General features: G+C 58.5%; 2 protein-coding genes across 2 annotated transcripts; one reads left to right on the forward strand and one right to left on the reverse strand.

Annotated features, from left to right (window-relative positions):
* The first annotated feature begins 4,677 nt into the window (after positions 1-4,677).
* SSTR5 (somatostatin receptor 5) lies at positions 4,678-5,844 on the forward strand. The gene has a single exon (XM_036827040.1). It carries the CDS (start codon positions 4,717-4,719, stop codon positions 5,812-5,814), a length of 1,098 nt encoding a protein of 365 aa, XP_036682935.1. The 5' UTR covers positions 4,678-4,716; the 3' UTR covers positions 5,815-5,844.
* Positions 5,845-16,693: 10,849 nt separating this feature from the next.
* On the reverse strand, positions 16,694-18,157 carry C1QTNF8 (C1q and TNF related 8). The gene is given in 2 exon segments (XM_036824340.1): positions 16,694-17,244; positions 17,953-18,157. Coding segments are annotated over 2 exon segments (756 nt in total).
* Between the last annotated feature and the right edge of the window lie 2,480 nt (positions 18,158-20,637).

A 20,637-nucleotide genomic window follows, 5' to 3' on the forward strand; every position in this document is an offset into this window, starting at 1 on the left:
TGGGGGTTGCTGGCAGAGGAGAGGCGGTGGTCTGTGAGCTGTGGGAAGAGTGCAGTCAGTGTCGGTCCAGCTCCAGGGCCCTGCCTTGCAGAGCACAGGGTGCCTGGTCCTGGGGTTCCTGGAGTGCTTCACCCTGGACTGGGGAGTAGAGGGGTTGGGGCCCTGGCGGCTGGGGATGGAACCCTGGCGTGTCCAGGGCTTGGCACCTGTGCTCTGGGGGGCCACCCTCTCCAGAAGGGAGCACGCGGCCTGGAAGTTCACCTGTGTGCTATCTCCCCACCCAGGGTCCAGGTGGGGCCCTCACCTGCCCACTTGCCTTGTCCCTGCCCCTCCTGCCAGCCTGGGGTTCTGGGGAGAAAGAGAGTGGGAGAGCCCCTGCTACCCAAAGTGTGAGGCAGTCCTGGCTGCTGCTGAGCCTCTTTTGAAGAGAACAGGTTCCTGGGGACAGCAGCCACTCGAGGGGAGGACGGAGAGCCTCCCGGGCAGACGTGGTCGCTGGCACTGATGACAATGACCCACCAGTGGTTCCCAGTGAAATAGGGACCGGAAGTTCTGAGAAAGTGCGCTGGGGGCAGAATGTGGCTTTGGAAACTTCTTGCAGGGCATGCAGACCCTGCAGAGACCCTGAGGAGGGGGCTCTACCAGCCTGGCCTCCCTGTTGCTGCATGGAGCCCACCCTCACCCACCTCAGTTTCCCCCTCATGGGGAAGGGATACCCCAGACCAAGGCTGCCTTAAGGACAGATGGAGCGTGTTTCAGGGGAGGGACAGGAGTGGGGGTTGCCATCGGCTGCACCCATGATCCAGGCCGTCCCAGGGGAGGCAGGCCTGGGTGGGGCCCTTGGCTCTTAGCCACGATATCCCCCGCCCATTTGCCCCCACCCTGCACAGGTGAGGCCCCAGGACCAGCAAGCCTTGATCTCAGTGGCTTCCACAGCTGCCCCTGTGCTGCAGGGCCGGCTCCTTCCTGCTGACCTCACACTGGGTGAGCCTAGAAGGGATTCGACCACGCTGATCCTCCCACAGGGCATGGAACACTTGAGCACCGAGGTCCCCTCCCAGGCCCTCTGGGGAGGCTCTGGCACATTCTCCACAGAGCCCAGGGCTCCTGGTGCTGGGGAGGAGGTGCTGGGCTGTTTGGGGCACGTGAGCAGGAGCGGCTATTAAGCGCTACTATGTGTCGGGCATCTCAGCAGCTATTGAGCGCCACTGTGTGCCTGGACTCATTTCCTCTGCTCAGTGGCTTTGTAGGTGTCACCTATTACGGGGAGCCAGGGCTCAGAGAAGTGGTGTGACTTACCTAAGACCCCTTGGCCAGTGTGTGGGGATGGGCTGGGGCAGGGGGTGGGCTCTATTCCCTGTACCACAGCAGTGGGAAGGTGGTCCCTTCCTGGTGGGGGCCTCTGGGTCAGAAAGCCCCAGTGTTGGCCCGTGGTCATTCCACAGCTACCCCCCACCCTTACCCGCAGAGGGGAAGGGTTGGAGGAATAAGTTCCCCACGAGCGTGTGATTTCTGTGACTAAGAAGATTGCTCTCTCTGAATGATGGCTCTTGCAGAATTATGTTCCGAGAGGCAGGCGCGGCAAGATCAACCTAATTTTGTTCTTCACTGCTCTGAAGTTTAACTCAGGCATTGGGGTATCTGGGGGGACGCAGGGGCCTGGCAGTCTGCTCAGCACCCTCTGGGTTCCGGGCAGCAGGAGCACCTGGCCGCTTCCTGAAGACAAGGTGCTCATCTGATTTAGAATCAAACTCACGTTCAGGTGCGTCCGAGCTCTTTCTTCTCCACCCAGCCCCCGGAAAGCCTCCGCTTTGGATATCTTTGGGGAGAGGGTGTAGTCCCCAGGACTCTCCACCCTGATGCCCACACGATCCACCTGGCTGTCTCCAGACCAGCGTCCTTCTAGAATTCATTCCCCATTAGCACCTCAAGGGAGCTTTAAACATTATTTTACATTTAATTTCTTTTTAAAATGTGAGGGGGCCCCTCTGTGCCAGGCCCTGGGGAACAGAGGTCAACAGGTCAATTCCCACCCACCAGAGCAAGCCTTCAGGTGTCCAGTCTCGGAGTGTCCGGGGTGTCCCTCCTGCCAACTGGGCACCAGCCCCACCCGCCCCTGCCCCCAACCCAGAGCACAGCCCAAGGGACCCCCAAGCTTTGTATTTTAAAAAATCTTTTTATTATTTATTTATTTATTTATTTTGGCCACGTCTCGCAGCATGTGGGATCTTAGTTCCCCAACCAGGGATCGAACCTGCACCTCCTGCAGTGGAAGTGCAGAGTCTTAACCACTGGACCACCAGGCAAGTCTCCCCCACTCCCACCTGCCGCCAGCTTTGTCTTGAAATGCGTCATCCCTTGGCAGCCTACCTTGGCCTTTTTTTTTAACAGAATTTTTGTCACACACCTCATATCAGGTCATGATATACAGCAGGTGTGCTCAGCACCTGGACCAGCAAATCCAGCAACGCACAGAGAAAGGTCTCTTTCCCCTTCAGGCCAGCCGGAAGCCTCCTCCGGGTGGGGATTCCAGGGGTGACAGTGTTTCTCTCTCCCCCGGCTCCCCCAGGTCCCCCCACCGCTTACGGAACCTGTTGTCCTAATCCGCACTGCTCTGGGTTTCCGTCCAGCCAGCCTTTCTGCGTCCTTCAGGGTTTTCTCTTCGTCCTCGACGCTCTGTAGGTTGACTCTGACGCTGCTGCATTTTTTGTTTATCCTGTTCGGGACAGGGTTTCCCTTTTGAGTAGGACTCTTGCCCTGAGTCAGTTCTGCAGGTGCCTCTGCACCCCCACCTCTGCACCTGCTCCGAGGGAGTCCTTCAGCCCCTCTTCCGATTCCCCCATTCTCTCTTCATCTGTGTCCAGACTTTTGTGGGGCTTTTTTTTGTCCAAATGATGATTTTTTTCACACCCAAGAGTTGTAATTTTCAAAAATAGACACTTGTTCATTTTACTCCTTAGACAGAAGCCAAATTCATTTCAGAATATTTTTATCCATACCTAGAGGATTCTAAACATTTTTAAACATATCTTAAGCACACTTGTTCAGTCATTTACTTTTATTTCACCTGAAACAAATCCACTGATCCACCTTCTCACTGTTGATTTTCTGGGTCGTGTTTCCCAGTGTCTGTTAGCATCCGGGTGTGTCCGCCCATCCGGAGCAGAGGGTTTTTCCCTGTCGTTGTCAGAGTTGTGTATTCTGCCCCCTTGTCTACAAGATTTCAGTTGCCCCCCCCAACCCTGGGGTCCCCAGTCCAGGCCTGGCAGCCGCTGGCACCTCTATGCTGAGGCAACTTGGAGGCACTGGGGGTCAGCTGACCCTGGCTTGTCATTACGGCCCTTTCCAGCCCCGCTCAGGCCCTTGTCTGGGTCCCCTGGGGGCACTTAGACTCCCTGCTAGCCCCACATCCCCTGCTGGAGGTGTCAGCCCCCATCTTCCCTTCCTCCTCTCCTTCTCATCAATGGAGGTATTTATTTTCTCCTGAGTATCACCGTTTTTATGAACAATTTCAACATACAGAAAAGTACAAAAACAATATAATGGATACACGTGTGCCCATCACCTTGACCTGCAGATGCCATTTCCCCATCTTTGCCTTGGCTCTTTCTCTACAAAACCCCATCACCCCTGAAGCCTTCCCTCCATCCACCCTCCCCATATCGTTCCCCTGCCACACACACGCACACGTGCATTTCCTCCTGGCCAGTGGCTCAGGCTGTAATTCGTCTCTGCCTGTCGTGTGTTTGCTTGTTCATGGTGTGGGGTCCTCATATACCCCTTCCCGCTTGGTGCCTTCTGCCTGGGGCTTCAGACTTGCTGTCCTTGGGCTGGGGGTGATGGACCCGCCCGAGAGCATGTACATCTATGTCCCTGGTCGTCTCCTTGGCCCAGTGACATCCGTGCTGTGGCGGGTAGCTGTTGGGGTCAGGGAAACCAGCTCCTCTTGGCGATGCGGCTGGGGCTCTGCTGGGGTGACACGGACGTGGCTCACCAGTTGGACACTGGCAGAGCCTCTGCAGCCTGAGTTCTGGTTCTTCAGCCACACGGAAGGCCCGGCACCCTCCGATGGTTCCAGGAGGCAACCCAGAGTCCAGCTTTGGGGTCACCTAGGAGAGCGGGCCTGGCCCGTGTCACTGCACTTCGGGCTGGCCTGGGCTTGCGGTGCCCAGCCGATGTTTCAGCCTCCTTATCCCTCCCCCACCCCTCTCCACCTGTCCTGTGAGTCCCCGGGGAGGTGACTCCCACCGTCCTTAGTCCCTTATCTGCGAGTTGGGTGTATCAGTGCCACCCCCAGGACTCCACGAGGCCTCAGTGAGATGGTGCCAGCCACAGACTCGAGAGTGGCCATGGGTGAGCCAGGAAGGGGGGCATTGGGGTGGAGAGGGACGGTCAGGTCTCTGGGAGCCATTGTGGTATCGACAGACGGCGTCTGGGCTCACAGGTCCGCCTGCCCGTTGCCCCCACGGCAGCTGTCCTGCTACTCCTTCCTCTCTGGGCTTGTTTTCCAAACAATTTGCTTAATGTGATTCCCGGCCCAGTTGAACATGAGTAATCGTGTTTACCCGGCGCCGTGGGGTAATCCTGCGCCTCCCGGGCCAGTGGGGCCGGGCGCAGGGGAGACACCCTCCTGGTCAGTCGCTCCGTGTCCTTCATTCTCTTGCAGTGGATGCGCCCGGCGCTCCCGCTCACCCTGCCCTGCCCACGGCGGCCACGATGGAGCCTCTGTTCCCAGCCTCCCCACTGACCAGCTGGAATGCCTCCTCGGCAGCCACAGGCAGCGGCGGCGAGAATGGGACGCTGGCGGGGCTGGTGCCCTCACCGGGCGCCCGGGCGGTGGTCGTGCCCGTGCTCTACCTGCTGGTGTGCACAGTGGGGCTGGGCGGCAATGCGCTGGTCATCTACGTGGTGCTGCGCCACGCCAAGATGAAGACAGTCACCAACATCTACATCCTCAACCTGGCCGTGGCCGACGTGCTCCTCATGCTGGGGCTGCCCTTCGTGGCCACGCAGAACGCCATCTCCTACTGGCCCTTTGGCCCCGTGCTCTGCCGCCTGGTCATGACTCTGGACGGCATCAACCAGTTCACCAGCATCTTCTGCCTGACTGTCATGAGCGTGGACCGCTACCTGGCCGTGGTCCACCCCATCCGCTCTGCCCGCTGGCGCCGCCCTCGGGTGGCCAAGCTGGCCAGCGCCGCGGTCTGGGCCTTCTCTCTGGTCATGTCACTGCCGCTGGTGGTGTTTGCGGACATCCAGGAGGGGTGGAACACCTGCAACCTCAGCTGGCCGGAGCCTGTGGGCCTGTGGGGCGCCATCTTCATCATCTACACGTCCGTGCTAGGCTTCTTTGGGCCGCTGCTGGTCATCTGCCTGTGCTACCTGCTCATCGTGGTGAAGCTGAAGGCGTCGGGCATGCGCGTGGGCTCCACGCGGCGGCGCTCAGAGCGCAAGGTGACCCGCATGGTGGTGGTGGTGGTGCTGGTGTTCGTGGGCTGCTGGCTGCCCTTCTTCATCGTCAACATCGTCAACCTGGCCTTTGTGCTGCCCGAGGAGCCCGCCTCCGCCGGCGCCTACTTCTTTGTGGTCGTGCTGTCCTATGCCAACAGCTGCGCCAACCCCTTGCTCTACGGCTTCCTCTCCGACAACTTCCGCCAGAGCTTCCGGAAGGTTCTGTGCCTCCGCAAGAGCTACGGCACTGAGGACGCGGATGCCACGGAGCCGCGGCCGGGCCAGAGCAGCCGGCTGCAGGAGGCCATGCTGCCCACACGCAGCTGCAAGGCCAACGGGCTCATGCAGACCAGCAAGCTGTGAGCGCGGAGGCCGCGGGAGGGGACCCCGGGAGAGGCCGTCCTGGGTGGGGGGTGGGGGGCAGGTGAGGGTACAGGAACCCACTGCCACCTCTTCTGCTCTCCTTCCCGGAGAAGCGGGGGGACTGGAGCAGAAGAGGAGAAATAGCCAGACAGCAGTGGGGGGAGCGGCCTCCCAAGGCAAATAGCAGACTGGAGAGCCCAGGCCCAGTGGGGCGTATGCAGCTGCCAGGCCCTGGAGGAATTCGGCTTCCTGTCCTCTCCACCCCCAAGAAATGCGCTCCTCCCACCCCCCAGGCCCGAAAACGGGTCCCAGAGAAGATGCCCTGGCAGCCTCGCTCGGAAAGGCCTTGGGCTCCCTGGTGCCTGGGCCTCTTTGCGAGGCTGGAAGGAGAAGAATCAGAATGTGGGGGTCACTCACCCGCAGGCCCCCATCTGAGACAGCCCTGCCCAGTGCCGCCCCCAACTCGGTTGTCCTCAGTTGGCCCAGAGCAGGATGCCGACCCCAGGAGGGAGCGGGGAGCAGGCAGAGCCGTGCTGGGCAGGGGAAAGCCTGGGTCAGCGCTACCTGGGCCTCGGCACGGACCCCAGACAGAGGCCAAGCCCTGGAAACGAGATCACATAATGAGGGCGCTTGTGTTTGACAACCGCTCCCTGAATAAATTAGAGAATAAATGTTTGACTCTTTCCCAGAGCAAATATTGTCCCTGGAGCCGATTGAAGCCAGTGCAAATCAGAGCAAGTGGATCATACTCGGCTGGGATGGGGGTAGGCAAACACCCAGCTGGAAGTGGACAGCGGGACACTTAGATGATAAGGCAGGGAAAGTGTACACAAGCCGGCTAAACGGAGCGACAGGGCTGGGGCTGCCCCGGCTTGCCTCCTGGGGGTGGCAGGGTTAGGATTTGGCCCCGGAGGATGCAGGGGATGCATCTGATTCTTCCATGGCTGGTGGGTGCGGGGAGTGGGTGGCTCGTTTGGGGCCCCTGCCCCCGTCCCTGGTCAAGTGGGAACGCGGCCGCCTCCTGAGCCCCAGGCTGAGTCTCCGCCACTCCTGGGCTCCATCTCGGGGGTGGGGGCCACAAAGCCTGGCATTGGAGTCACAGGGAGCTGGTGACTAAAGCCACCCCCGCCCGGCCCTAGGGGGACCAGCATCCCAGGGAGGGGTGGGTGCCTGGGAGAAACAGGTTCGTTCAACCAACCACTCCCCACCACCCCTGGGTTTGGACGCAAAGTGCATCCACTCAGAATAATTTTGGGGAGCAAGCAGATGGCTCAGAAATGTCTGCCCAGGTCAATTTCTCCCAATTGATTTGGCATCTTGAGCTCCCTCCCCAGGGTAGTGCCAGCCAAGAGTGCCCGTGTGGGGACTGCAGACACCAGCAGCAACCTGACCAGTCCTGCCTGTGAGGGGTGTGAGTGTGTGTGCATGTGTGCCTGTGTGTGAGTGTGTGTGTATGTGCTTCTGTGCGTGCATGTGCCTGTGTGTATATATGTGTGAACGTGTGGGTGTGTATGTGTGTGCATGTGTCTGCTTGTGAGTGTGTGTGCCTGTGTGTGAGTGCATGTGTAGACATGTGTGTGCCTGTGTGTGTGCCCAGAGCCTGATGGACCCAGTGGGTGGAGGAACTGATTCCAGGCAGCCCATGGACCCTGGGTCTGGGTGGGAGCTGGTGACCAGGACTGGCCAGGGTGGACAGTCCCTGAAGCCCCAGGCCAGGGTGGGACACCGAATGGGAGGAAGTGAGGACTAGGCACCCCTGAGAGCCTGTAGGGAAGCCAGGACAGGAGTGTTCCAGGAGAAACGTGAGCCCAGGGGGCCGTGGACATGGCATGGTGGGCCTGGGGATGCAGCCTGGCCTGGCCACTGCCCTCTGCACCCAGCACAGGCTGGGCACAGCTCCGGGGGCCACAGAGCCACCACACTGCTTGCAGGTCCCGGGTCCACAGGCCCTGAGTGGGGCGGGGGGTGGGGAGAGCAAATGCCCTCTGGGGTTGACCTGCTTTACTGTCTCTCTCTCCGCATCGATGGGTTTTATTGGCCACTGGGCTCTAGTGGCTCCCAGAGTGACCTTACTCAGGAAATCCGGCCCGCGGGGCAGGGTGAGGCCTCCTCTGGGATCGGGATGGGGGGGCTGTTTTCCAGGCAGGGGGTTGCAGGGTGGGAGGGGCGGGTGATGGAGGCGCAGCCCCCACAGGCAGAGCCGGTATTGTAGCCCCACAGTGAGGGAGACCAAGGCTGGCCCACCCTGAGGGCTGAGCGAGGGGTGCCCTGGGTAGGGCCCCGAGGAAGGGTCGGGAAGGGTCCACCCTCTTGGGTATTTTGGGACAGAAGGAGGGCAGACCATGGGTAGACACCAGGAAGAACTTCCCACAGGAATCTGGGGGCTGAGAGCTGAGATACCATTTGGGGTGTCAGGGAGGTGATCGATGTTGAGAATAGGGTCTTGGCTGGTCACCTGTCATGGCCCCAGCAGAACCCTGGACTTCAAGGATTGGGTGGGCTGAGGACCTGGAGAGACTGCTGGGTCCATGGCCCCCCTCCATCCTGGCTGATGGGGGATCCCAGCCCTACTGTGCTGCCTCCCCTCCGCTGCTGTCCTGTACAGACTGGCCCATGCCATCCTGGCTCCTGAGGGCTGGTCTGGCCACCATGAACCTGCAGTGTGTTTGCTGAATGAATAACTGAGTGATTGATGTGATAATTGATTGATAATTGAGTGATGGCGGCTCTGTCCAGTTGGGGTCCTTACCTTGAAGGTCCAGTGACTGTCCAGGAACCTGATTGGGGTCCCCATCTCTGTCCTTCCCTCCCCGAGCTCTCACCCCTCTCCAGGGCCCTTGCTCCTCCCTGCCCCAGGCCCACCCCCTCCCCACTCCCTCAGGCTGCATATCTGGACGTGGTGGTGACAGCTATGCATTTGTCATATCCACACTGATGGGGGTCTGGGGGCTCCATCTGCGTGGGTCCCCACACTGGGGGCGGCAGGGTCTCCGCCCGAGCAAACCTCCCTCCCCTGGCCCCTGCCTCTGTGGAGGGGGGTTGAGGCCCTTTCTCAGCCACTCTCTTCCGTGACATCTGCACAGACGGCTGACCGTGGCTGCGGGGTGTAGGGCACCGGGCCTGTGGGTATAGGGGCCGGGGCGCTGCAGGAGGGGGAGGGGCATGGTCCTCCTGGTGCCATCCACAGGGGCCGGCTCTCCAGATGGAGGAACCTGACCGCTGGGCAGTGGGGACTGGCCATGATTCCCTTCTGCTCCCACCCCGAGTGGCTCACCGCACCCCCCACTTGTCCCACCCTCCCCCCCGCCCCCCAGGAAACAGGTGTCCCCTCCACTTGGGCAGTTTGAGGAGGGTTTAATTAAAGGACGTTTTGCAGAGTGGTGGGCGGGTAGTTTTACCCCCTGGCGGGTGGGGGATGGGACTATCAGGACAAGGAGACCCATGGCCCTCCTGCAGCCGAAGGCAGCAGCCGTTCTGGGGACGGAGTGCCCACCCTCTCCCCTCCCCCTTCCCACATGCTGCCAGGCTCCCATTGCTGGGCACCTGAAAGGTGGCCTGGTCCGTAGGGGTCCGTGTTCTTGTGGTCATCAGGCCTGAGAAGGCGGCCCTAGGATGAGGGTCAGCTTCCAGAGTCCCCCGACCTCTCCCCACACTGGAGCCCGGGTCCCACCCTCCCTCCTAGCTGAGCCCCCAGGGGCCATGCTGAGGGGTGCCTGGGACCAGGCAGGATCTGGTAGCTGCTGATGCAAAGGGGAGGGGACCAAGGCTCCCATGAGCTGCGCTACTGGGGTCTCCTCCTGACCCATGGCTGCGGCCTTCTCGGCCCTCTGGACAGTGGACCTGTCTGCCCATGTGTCCTCTGGAGCCACCCTGCTGGGGCCCACGAGGCCCTGCCCACGGGTTCCCTGAGGGACACAGATGATGGTGGTGACCAGGCAGCTTGGAAACAATATCTGGACACGATGCCCTTGGTGGTCGGTATAGAAGGAGCACTCCTTCCTTCACAGATGAATCTCCTCTCTCCTCTCAAGATTTCTCCATCCATCTGTGGGCTCGTTAGAAGTCAGGAACCCCACCCTCGCTCTCCCCAAGGCAGGAGCACTTCCTAGCGTCGTGAGTTTTGGCTTCAGGACTGATGTAGAACAATATTTTCTATTTTTACAAAATCAAACCTATCCCTCTTCTGCTTGGGAAATTCCTCCTTTAAAAAAAAAAAAATGAGATGTCTTTCCCATCCAGAAATTAGCTAAATATTCCCATGTATTTTTTAGTTGTGGTACAATACACACTCCGTAAAATGTGTATGGAGGGACCAACAACACTTTATCGGTTCATCATCAATAGATAACCTGGATGTTCCCACTTTTTGGCTGCTGTGCGTTGTGTGTGTCCCACATATTTTTAATGGTTGTATTGCTGACAACTCTTTACTTCACTGATATCTCCTTTAGTCCATGAGGTGACCCTTGAATGCAAACGCACCCTCATCCCAACCCCGCTGGTACCTCGGGCTCTTGTCCCCTGGGTGACCGGCCTCTGGGGGTTCCTGTTGTCTGCCTGGTGGTCACTGCACTCATCACCATATCTTCCAAATCTGTTTTCATGTCCAAGAGAGCACACAGAACTGAGCTGGTTCCTGCCTACCCATTCCTCCAAGCGCCCTTCAACACTATTTTACAAAGTTAGAAAATGGGTTTTATACACAGATATTCACCATAGCACTGCCCACAATAGCCAAACGGTGGGAACAACCTGAATGTTTATCAACAGGTGAACAGGCAAACCGTGGTCCGTCCGCACAGTGGGGTACCGCTCAGCCGTGGCAAGGGGTGAGGTGCCAGCACACACTACAACACGGACGGACACAAGAGGCCACAGAGTTTGTGATTCCACTTACACAAAATGTCCAGAAGTGGCAAATCCACAGACAGAAAGCAGGGGCTGGGGGCGGGGGTGGGAGTGCCAGCTCGTGGGTTCGGGATTTCTTTGGGGTGATGAAAACATTCTGGAACCAGATAGAGATGTGGGTTGCACGACGTTGTGAATGTACTAAATGCCACTGTATTGTTCACTTTAAAATGGTAAATTTTATGGTATATGAATTTCACCCAAGTTTTAAAAATGGGTGTTTTGTTGGAATTCCACCAAATGGATAAACTGATATGGGAAACTGGCTCCCGCAGGATCCATCTCTCAGGCTGCCCTGTATTCTAGTCTTTTCCAGCTTTCTTCTCCCGCAGCAGGCCAGTCCTGATTCCACCGAGGCCCCGCAGAGGGTGCCTGGAGGCCGCTGCTCTGATTGGGGCCATTTCCCTTCTCATCTCCTAAGCGGTCAGGGCAGCAGCCTGGCACGTGGATTTCTGAGTCTCGGGCCGCTCATCACTTTGCAGAGATAACGACTTCACCTCATCCCACCCTGTTCTCAGTCGCTGTTTTTAAATAAACCTGGGCTGGGGGGATGCAGGCACCGCCGCCTTGCCCTGGACCCACCCACAGTGTCCCCTGGCACATCCCTGTGCTCTGAGGCTCTGGCTGGCTGCCTCCGAGGGGTTCTCAGCCACACTAAGGGGAGCCTCCACCCCGCCCCTGGTTCTCTGAGCATGGAGGTGGCCTTGGATTTGGAGTTGGTCAGACACCCTCTGGCCTGACCTGCTCTGCTCTCCTGGGTCAGCAGCTGGGAGCAGGGTCTGTCCCGGGAGGCTCAGCCAAGCTGCCCCAGCACCTCCCTTCCAGGCACCGTGGACAGAGTGAGTGAGAGGGAGGCCGAGCCGCCTTGGGGTCTGAAGCCTTCACGGGAATGCCCACCCCGGCCCTGCACCCTCAGGGCCCAGTGCAGCATGGAGGGCTCTGCACCCTGATGCCGGACAGGGGAGCTGAGGCCACACGAGGGGCCAGAAAGAGCCCAGGCTTTGTCTGGAGCTGCTGGACAGGGGCTGCTCTCCTGGCCCCACCCGGCCAGGTTGGCCTGCATCACACAGTGGGTCTGGGTCCCTGTCAGGGTGGCAGGGGAGTCCAGGACCTGGGAGGAAAGAGGGACGCTGGGGTCCTTCTAACCCCCCACACTCCTGTTCGGGCACCTTTATCTCTACAGTGGAAACTTCCCAGCCACCACGGCCCCCATTAGCGCTCCAAAGTGGCTCCTGATGCCCTGATGGTTGCCAAGCACCTTGGGCGTGTCCAGCTATTCCAGCCATAAAAGGACACAGGCCAAAGGGCCAAAGTGCAGCCTGAGGCTTCTCAGCCCAACTCAGCATCCCGGGAGGGGCCAGGTCCCAGGATGTGGATGGGGGGGAGGGGTCCCAGCCTTCCCTCTGGCTTCCCGAGGTCCCACCCAGCACCCTCTAGTCTCTAGTGGGGCCAGGGCCTCACCAGTCAGAATGTCCTACTCCAATCCCTGACCCCTTGGCTGTAACAAGCCCCCCAGAGTCTTGCTGCCACCTGCCATGTGCCACGGCTGGGCCTAGTCGGGCCTTGGGGCTCATGGGGGCAGGAATCCCTTTGAGACCCTGATGCTATGCATCTTGTGGTACAGACCCCTGCCTGTGCTGGGGGTCTGGAGTCACAGGCCTGCCCTGCCCAGGCCTGAGCTCAGGGACCCACGCCTCTGAGTCTCAGCTTCCTCATGGGGCTGTAGGGCCTGCACGTGGCATGCGAGGGTCTCATACCTGGGACGCCAGGAGCCCCTATCTTCCTGGTCCAGAGCTGGCCCGAGATCCAGTCTCGGTGGGACCGTCACAGCCCTCAAGGGAGGCTGCAGGCCCAGGCCCTGGGGTGGGCTGCTGACAGAAAGCCCCCTCCCAACTTACCTCAACAAAATAAAGTCTATATATGACAAACCCACAGCCAACGTTGTTCTCAATGGTGAAAAACTGAAACCATTTCCTCTAAGATCAGGAACAAGACAAGGGTGTCCACTCTCACCACTATTATTCAACATAGTTTCGGAAGTTTTAGCCACAGCAATTAGAGAAGAAAAAGAAATAAAAGGAATCCAAGTCAGAAAAGAAGAAGTAAAGCTGTCACTGTTTGCAGATGACATGATACTATACATAGAGAATCCTAAAGATGCTACCAGAAAACTACTAGAGCTAATCAGTGAATTTGGTAAAGTAGCAGGATACAAAATTAATGCACAGAAATCTCTTGCATTCCTATACACTAGTGATGAAAAATCTGAAAGAGAAATTAAGGAAACACTCCCATTTACCATTGCAACAAAAAGAATAAAATACCTAGGAATAAACCTACCTAAGGAGACAAAAGACCTGTATGCAGAAAACTATAAGACTCTGATGAAAGAAACTAAAGATGATACAAACAGATAGAGAGATATACCATGTTCTTGGATTGGAAAAATCAACATTGTGAAAATGACTATAATACCCAAAGCAATCTACAGATTCAATGCAATCCCTATCAAACTACCAATGGCATTTTTCACAGAACCAGAACAAAAAATTTCACAGTTTGTATGGAAACACAAAAGACCCCAAATAGCCAAAGCAATCTTGAGAAAGAAAAACGGAGCTGGAGGAATCAGGCTCCCTGACTTCAGACTATACTACAAAGCTACAGTAATCAAGACAGTATGGTACTGGCACAAAAACAGAAATATAGATCAATGGAACAGGATAGAAAGCCCAGAGATAAACCCACGCACATATGGTCACCTTAATTTTGATAAAGGAGGCAAGAATATACAATGGAGAAAAGATAGCTTCTTCAATAAGTGGTGCTGAGAAAACTGGGCAGCTACATGTAAAAGAATGAAATTAGAACACTCCTTAACATCATACACAAAAATAAACTAAAAATGGATTCAAGACCTAAATGTAAGGCCAGACACTATCAAACTCTTAGAGGAAAACATAGGCAGAACACTCTATGACATAAATCACAGCAAGATCCTTTTTGACCCACCTCCAAGAGAAATGGAAATAAAAACAAAAGTAAACAAATGGGACCTAATGAAACTTAAAAGCTTTTGCACAGCAAAGGAAACCATAAACAAGACGAAAAGACAATCCTCAGAATGGGAGAAAATATTTGCAAATGAAGAAACTGACAAAGGATTAATCTCCAAAATTTACAAGCATCTCATGCAGTTCAATATCAAAGAAACAAAACACCCAATCCAAAAATGGGCAGAAGACCTAAATAGACATTTCTCCAAAGAAGATATACAGATTGTCAACAAACACATGAAAGGATGCTCAACATCACTAATCATTAGAGAAATGCAAATCCAAACTACAATGAGGTATCACCTCACACCAGTCAGAATGGCCATCATCAAAAAATCTACAAACAATAACTGCTGGAGAGGGTGTGGAGAAAAGGGAACCCTCTTGCACTGTTGGTGGGAATGTAAATTGATACAGCCACTATGGAGAACAGTATGGATGTTCCTTTAAAAACTAAAAATAGAACTACCATATGACCCAGCAATCCCACTACTGGGCATATACCCTGAGAAAACCATAATTCAAAAACAGTCATATACCACAATGTTCATTGCAGCTCTATTTACAGTAGCCAGGACATGGAAGCAACCTAAGTGTCCATCGACAGATGAATGGATATAGAAGATGGGGCACATATATACAATGGAATATTACTCAGCCATAAAAGGAAACGAAATTGAGTTATTTGTAGTGAGGTGGATGGACCTAGAGTCTGTCATACAGAGTGAAGTAAGTCAGAAAGAGAAAAACAGATACCGTATGCTAACACATATATATAGAATCTAAAAAAAAAAAAAAGGTTATGAAGACCTAGGGGCAGGACAGGAATAAAGATGCAGACATAGAGAATGGACTTGAGGACATAGGGAGGGGGAAGGGTAAGCTGGGACAAAGTGAGAGAGTGGCATGGACTTAATATACTACCAAATGTAAAATAGATAGCTAGTGGGAAGCAGCTGTATAGCACAGGGAGATCAGCTCGGTGCTTTGTGACCTCCTAGAGGGGTGGGAGGGAGATGCAAGAGGGAGGAGATATGGGGATATATGTATATGTATAGCTGATTCACTTTGTTATAAAGCAGAAACTAACACACCATTGTAAAGCAATTATACTCCAATAAAGATGTTTAAAAAAAAAAGTCCCCTCCCCCTGCAGACAGAGAGTCCCAGCAGCCCCTCTCCAGTGGGGGTCCGTCTCCTGCCTCCCCCTCTGTCCCAGGCCATACTAGGGGAGACAGCCCAGTCCATGGAGGGGACCAGCTCCCAGCCCACACAGTCTTGGGGGTCTACACCCCCTTGCCAGGCCTCAGTTTCCCCACCTGTCAAGGGCGTGGCCTGTCCTGGCCTGTGTGTTTGGGAGGGTGGGCTCTGCTGTTCACGGGTGGGTGTGGGACGTTCCTGGCTCCAGCCTCACTCAGGGTTGATGTTCCTGAGGGATAACTGAGTTCCGTGGTGGCAGGAGAGGGTCACCGTGATCCCAGCTGTGTCCCCTCCCTGGGGACAAGGAGGTACCTGTTTGTGAAAAGGACGAGTGGGCCCCCACCCCCTCCCCACCTCCCCCATCAGCCGATGATGATCTGGAGAGGATCTGCCAGGGCCAGGTGGATGTGGGGCCCCCAACCAGTCAGAGATCCATCTCAGGATGCTTTAGGCTCCTGGTGGGAAGGAGTGGGGGCCGGGGTAGGACGTGGTGAGGAGACAGGATCAGCCAGGCCGGCGTTCTGTGGGCCCGAGACCCTGAGGTGGAAACCCCCATGCCTGTCCAGCACCTGGAAGGCCCTGGCCTGCTCAGCCCGGCCAGCCTGCAGCTCCAGCCACCTCTGCATGGCCTGGGACCTCAGCCAGCTCGCCGGGCTCTGGTGATTCCAGACGCTGCTCTTGCCAGGGCCCCAGCAGCCTCACTGGCCCAGAATCCTCATTCAGGAGGGAACAGCTGCAGGAGGGGATGTCAGGGGAGGGCCAGAGGGGAGGTGGTGGGTGATGGGGCCACAGGGGCTGGACAGAAGGTCCCAGAGTGGCCAGAGGACACGTGGCAGGAAAGGAAAGACTCGGAGTGGACTCGAGGGTGGGGCAGCCTGGTGGCTCCGACCGTGGGGTGGACAGGGGCTTCCTGTGGAGTGAGCATGGCCAAACTCCACCCACACCCATCCACAGGGACGAGGCCAGCCTGGTCACTTCCCGTTGCCGCCAGGCCCAGCATCAGCACACCTAAGTAGGAGGTGACACCGTGGGGGTCTGGGGCTCCCTGGGCTCAGGTGCACATCCAGGTATGAGCTTCCTCCCCCTTCCAGCTCATTCCAGACAGACAAGGGGACGCTGAGCCCCAGAAAATCAGCCCACCAGGGCTGGTGGCGTGTTCACCAAGGACGAGACCTGTCCCCGCCGGGCCAGCACCCTAACCTGCTCCATTTCAGCCTGTCTTGTGGCCTCTGCTGCCCTCGAACACCCTGGAATCCATCATGCTTCCTGCTAGAGCTGGCTCCAGGAGGGCCGGCATCCGCACTTGACCCCCTTCCCCCCCTACCCTGCAGCCTCCCTAGCAACGAGCCCGGCACCCAATAGGTGCTTTGTAAAGCTCTCCATGGCAGTGGTTCCTGGCACAGCCTTTATATGCAGAATAGGTAGCTCGACCAGGGGAGCAAACTCCATCGTGTGTGGAGGTGCTCCGGCCCACCCCCCATCCCCCACCCACCACGCGCCCAGAACAAGGGTGTGCTTCCTGAATGTCTTGGTGTGAAACCTTGGTCTGTGTCGTCTCCAGCAGGGCAGGCCCCGGTCTGTTCTGCTGCTGCCACACCCCTGTGCTCAGCTCAGCGTCTGCACGCAGTTGGTGCTCCATCTCAGCTGGCATCAGTCCTGGGCTGCGGGGCTCTGGGAATGACTGCCGTTGAGGGCTGGATGTGGCGTGGGGGCTGCTAGAGCTCAGCGTCCGGCTTGACCAGGTGGCCGCTGAAGGTGATGTAGAGGTCACCACGCTCACTGTAGATGGCGTTGTCGCCGTCCCCCTGGAACATGCGCACCCAGACAGCGTCACCCGCGGCCAGCGGCAGCAGCAGGCTCTGTGTCTGCATCATGCTGCGCTCGCTGGGCTGCGCATACAGCACGGCTGCAGCCCGCCAGTTGCACATGATGTGCAGGTACGTCTCCTTGTAATTCCAGGTGTGCACGTTGAGGCTCAGGAAGTAGACGCCGGGCACGGCACAGAGGAAGCGGCCGGAGGCCAGGTGGAAGGCACCATCCAGGTTCACCAGCTCCGTGTCGAAGGGCACAGCCTGGAGGACATCGGTGCTGTGCAGCCCCTCTCACCGGCCCACCGAGAAGGCCACGTAGGCACCCTGGCACAGGGTGCCTGGCGGCCCCACCTGCCCCTTCTGGCCCTTGTGGCCACGGAGGCCCCGGGAGCCGGGCAGGCCCTCCTTCCTGCTACTGCTGGAGCGACCTCTGACCCCCGCTTTACCCTTCTCACCTGCGGGGGTGGTAAGGGGAAGCCCCTGGTCAAGGTTTCAAGAGTCAGATTCTCTGGCCACACGGCCTTGCAAGTGACCTCACCTCTGCGAGCCTCAGTCTCATCTGCCAGGTGGGCGCTAACCCGCCCTCCACGGGGCAATGAGAAAGAAGCCACACCCTGAGGTCCTGGCAGTTCTGAGGCCTGTGCAGATGGTCACATGGGGATGGCTGGGACGGCGGGGACGATGGGGGTCCAGTAGCTGCCAGAGGAAGTGTCTGAACTGGGTTTTGAAGGAGGAGAGGCCTGGGAAGTTGATAACCAAATCCAACCTCAGTGTGGCCTCCGTCCAGCCTTCAGGGTGCTTCCCTCTTAGAGCTCAGCCTGTCTTGCCTCTCAAAGGGGGCGCTGCTCCCAGACCCGCTTCCCACCTCCCCTTGGGGTGGGGGAGCAGGATTGAAGGGAAACTCAGCCCCGCCTGCCACCCCACCCCACCCCCCGCCATCCCACCCAATCCACAGCCCCTTCCCCAGGGAACCCTGCTTCCCACCGGAGGAGGCGGCTATGGGGAGCAGGGAGCAGGCCCTTGTGTGCCCCCCTGGGGCCCAGCCTTCCCAGAGCTAGCCTTGGGCCGTCGCCCTGCTCTCCTGCCTCTCTTCCCATGCCCCTCATTGCGGAGTGTCCCTGCGGGACCAGGGACAGTGGGGCCACCTTTCCAGGAACGCTCACCTTTGAGGATCGAGATGTCGATGGTGGGCCCCACGTGGGGCAGCCCCACCCACTCATCCCCGTCGCTCATGCGGACATGCGGGCTGGGGGTGGCCGGGGGCCAGGGTGGGCAGCTGCAGTGCATACACAGCCAGCAGGGCAGCCCCAGACCAGGCCAGGCCCCTGTGGGCAGCACCAGGAGGAGCAGGAAGGCAGAGGCTGCCATCTGGGCCAGAGCCTGGGTCGGGAGGGCAGGAAGGGAGGAAGAGGATGGGGGAGGAAAACGGGGAGTGGAGAGGGGACACCCCTGCTGAGCCCCCACCCCCGCAGCAGCCCAACTGTGCCCACTTGTGTGGGGGAGACAGTGCGCTGGTGGGACCAGGGAGCTGCCTGGGTGAGGATGGACAGTTGCGACCCCTGAAGGGGCTGCAGTGGGCGTGGCCGGAGCCTCATCCTGCACCAGACAGGGCACCTGGCAGAGCCCTCCTGGACACTCAGACCCCTGCCCCGACTGACATCACTAATGGATCCCCACACACTTTCCCCTGGACCTGGATGTGGCCTCAGCATCCTCCCTAACACAGCACCTGGGGACCACCATCGATAGGAGGGGCCAGCACAGGGGACCATTCACACCTGCGCTTCCAGAGCCCCAGTGAGTGACCAAGGCAGCCCCACCCCGTGGGAGCTGGTGCTTCCAGATTCCTTCTCCGGGGCTGCTCCCTCCTCCCCATAGCTGCCTCCCTCCTTGGGGCCTTAGGGCCTTAGCTCTGGGCAGTGGCAGGCACCCTAACTGCCTATAGCTGGGGAGTCCCGGTCCCCAAACTCCCCATGGCTGGAGACCCCGCACCTGGTAGATGCAGGGAGAGGTGTATGGAGGTGGGGGCTCTGAATCAGCCCTCTAAGTCCCCCACCCACCTGGGCCGGCCAGAGCCCTCCGGGAGGGACAGCTAGGCTGCTTCAGGGAACGGCAGCACCCCACCCACCGGTGGCTGGGCCCGGGGCCCTGGTGGTTGGGGTCAGACATGAGGCAGTTTCTGCCAGGCTGCCTCGCTTGGCAGAGGGCGGCACCCTCATCCTGACCTCCTGTGGGCCAGGCCAGGCCCCTGCGGGTAACTTGGGAGGCTACCCCATGTGGCCCCCACCTATCTGTGGGTAAGATGGTCTTTAAGCCCTACCAGTCCTAGGCCTCTTGCCTCCACCTCCTCTCCTTCGGGAGACCCTGCCTGACACCTGGCTCATCCATGCCAGGTGGAGGCGCCACTTTCCAGCTCAACCAACAGCTGCTGGGGGCCCTGGGTGAGCCCCACATCACCTGGGTCTCAGTTTCCCTGGCAAGTGGGCCCTGCTTGCCCTGGTTTCCCCATGTACGTATGAGAGGCTCAGCCAGGGTTGGTCTCCTGCAAGGGCAGGCGTGTGAGGTCGGGGTCCTCACTCTTCCCTGTACCCTGGCCATGCTGAGCAAAGACTCAGGCTCCCTCTTCCAGGAAGCCCTCGGGGACTGCAGCCCAGGGTGAGGTCCTTCTTCTTACATAGTAGGTCTGAGACCCACTCCCAGGCTGAGCTTCCCTGGCAGGTGGGAGCCCTCCTCTCCCCCTCAGTGCCTAGCAGACCCTCACCCACCCCCCTAGCCCCATTGGACTCTGCAAGACCCTCCTGAATTCCTCCCATGGAGGAACCTTACAGGAATGGGTACCTCCTGGGGAGCTCACTCCACAGACAGGCCTGTGTTGCTGGGGCCCTTACTTTGTTCCCCCAGAGGTCTGGGGTCCCAGGCATCCTGGCCACCTGGCCCTGCTCAGAATGGCTGTGAAGACCCCCACCCGCCCCCACCCTCCCTGTTACCATTTCACGATCGGGTGCTGCTGCCTGCCTGGCGTCTCCGGCATCTCTGCCCAGTGGCCCATGAAAGAGCTCTTTCATGCCCGCCCCAGGTGCCCGTGGCTTCCCTCTTGGCCATCTAAGACCAACAGGCCTCAGGCCAGCTTCAGAGCTCCCGGGCAGGAGGCTCACGGGGCCCTGCCACCCACTGCCCAGCCTGCCACCTGCCGCAACGTCAGTGCAGCCCTGCCACGGGGGCTCCAATATCCTCCTGACAGCCCATGGGCCACAGCGTGGCTCTGAGGGCCTGGGGTGTCTGGGACTGGGGGGTTGGGGGTGAAACCATGAGCTGGCAGCCATCCTCTGTCTGGGATGCAGTGACAGAGGGGAGTCAGGGAGGTTGGTGAGGAGGCTGGAGGCCAAAGTCAGGGGAGACAGACCACCATGCCTGTGCTGAGCTCACTTGGTGATGGTGACGCCCTCCTGTCTCTGGCTGGGACAGGAGGGTTGAGCCTTTCGGGTGAAGCTCGGGAGAGAAACGTCGGGCCAGGCCCGTTGTGTCTGCCTCCACCTCCTGCTGCACCCTCCCAGGGTCACAGTGCTCAGCGGGGCAAGAGGCCTGCCGTGACACCATGTTGGGGGCCCTCGGCATTAGCCCAGCCTTTCAGTGGATAAGGGTTGTGTCCCTGTGATGCCAACCCCCTGGCAGGAATGACTCACAGGGCCCCCCTGGCAGTGGCAGGCGTGGGCTACGCCCACACCAGGGCCTGGCCTCATGCTTGCTCTGGGCCTGAGCAGCTGGATCCTAGGTCCAGGGGCAGGGCCTGGTGCCTCAGCCTCTGAGCACGGGGACATGTGACTCCCTGGGAAGCGCCCCACCACCAC

This window comes from Balaenoptera musculus, chromosome 15 (assembly GCF_009873245.2).
Source record: "Balaenoptera musculus isolate JJ_BM4_2016_0621 chromosome 15, mBalMus1.pri.v3, whole genome shotgun sequence".
Lineage (NCBI taxonomy): Eukaryota > Metazoa > Chordata > Mammalia > Artiodactyla > Balaenopteridae > Balaenoptera > Balaenoptera musculus.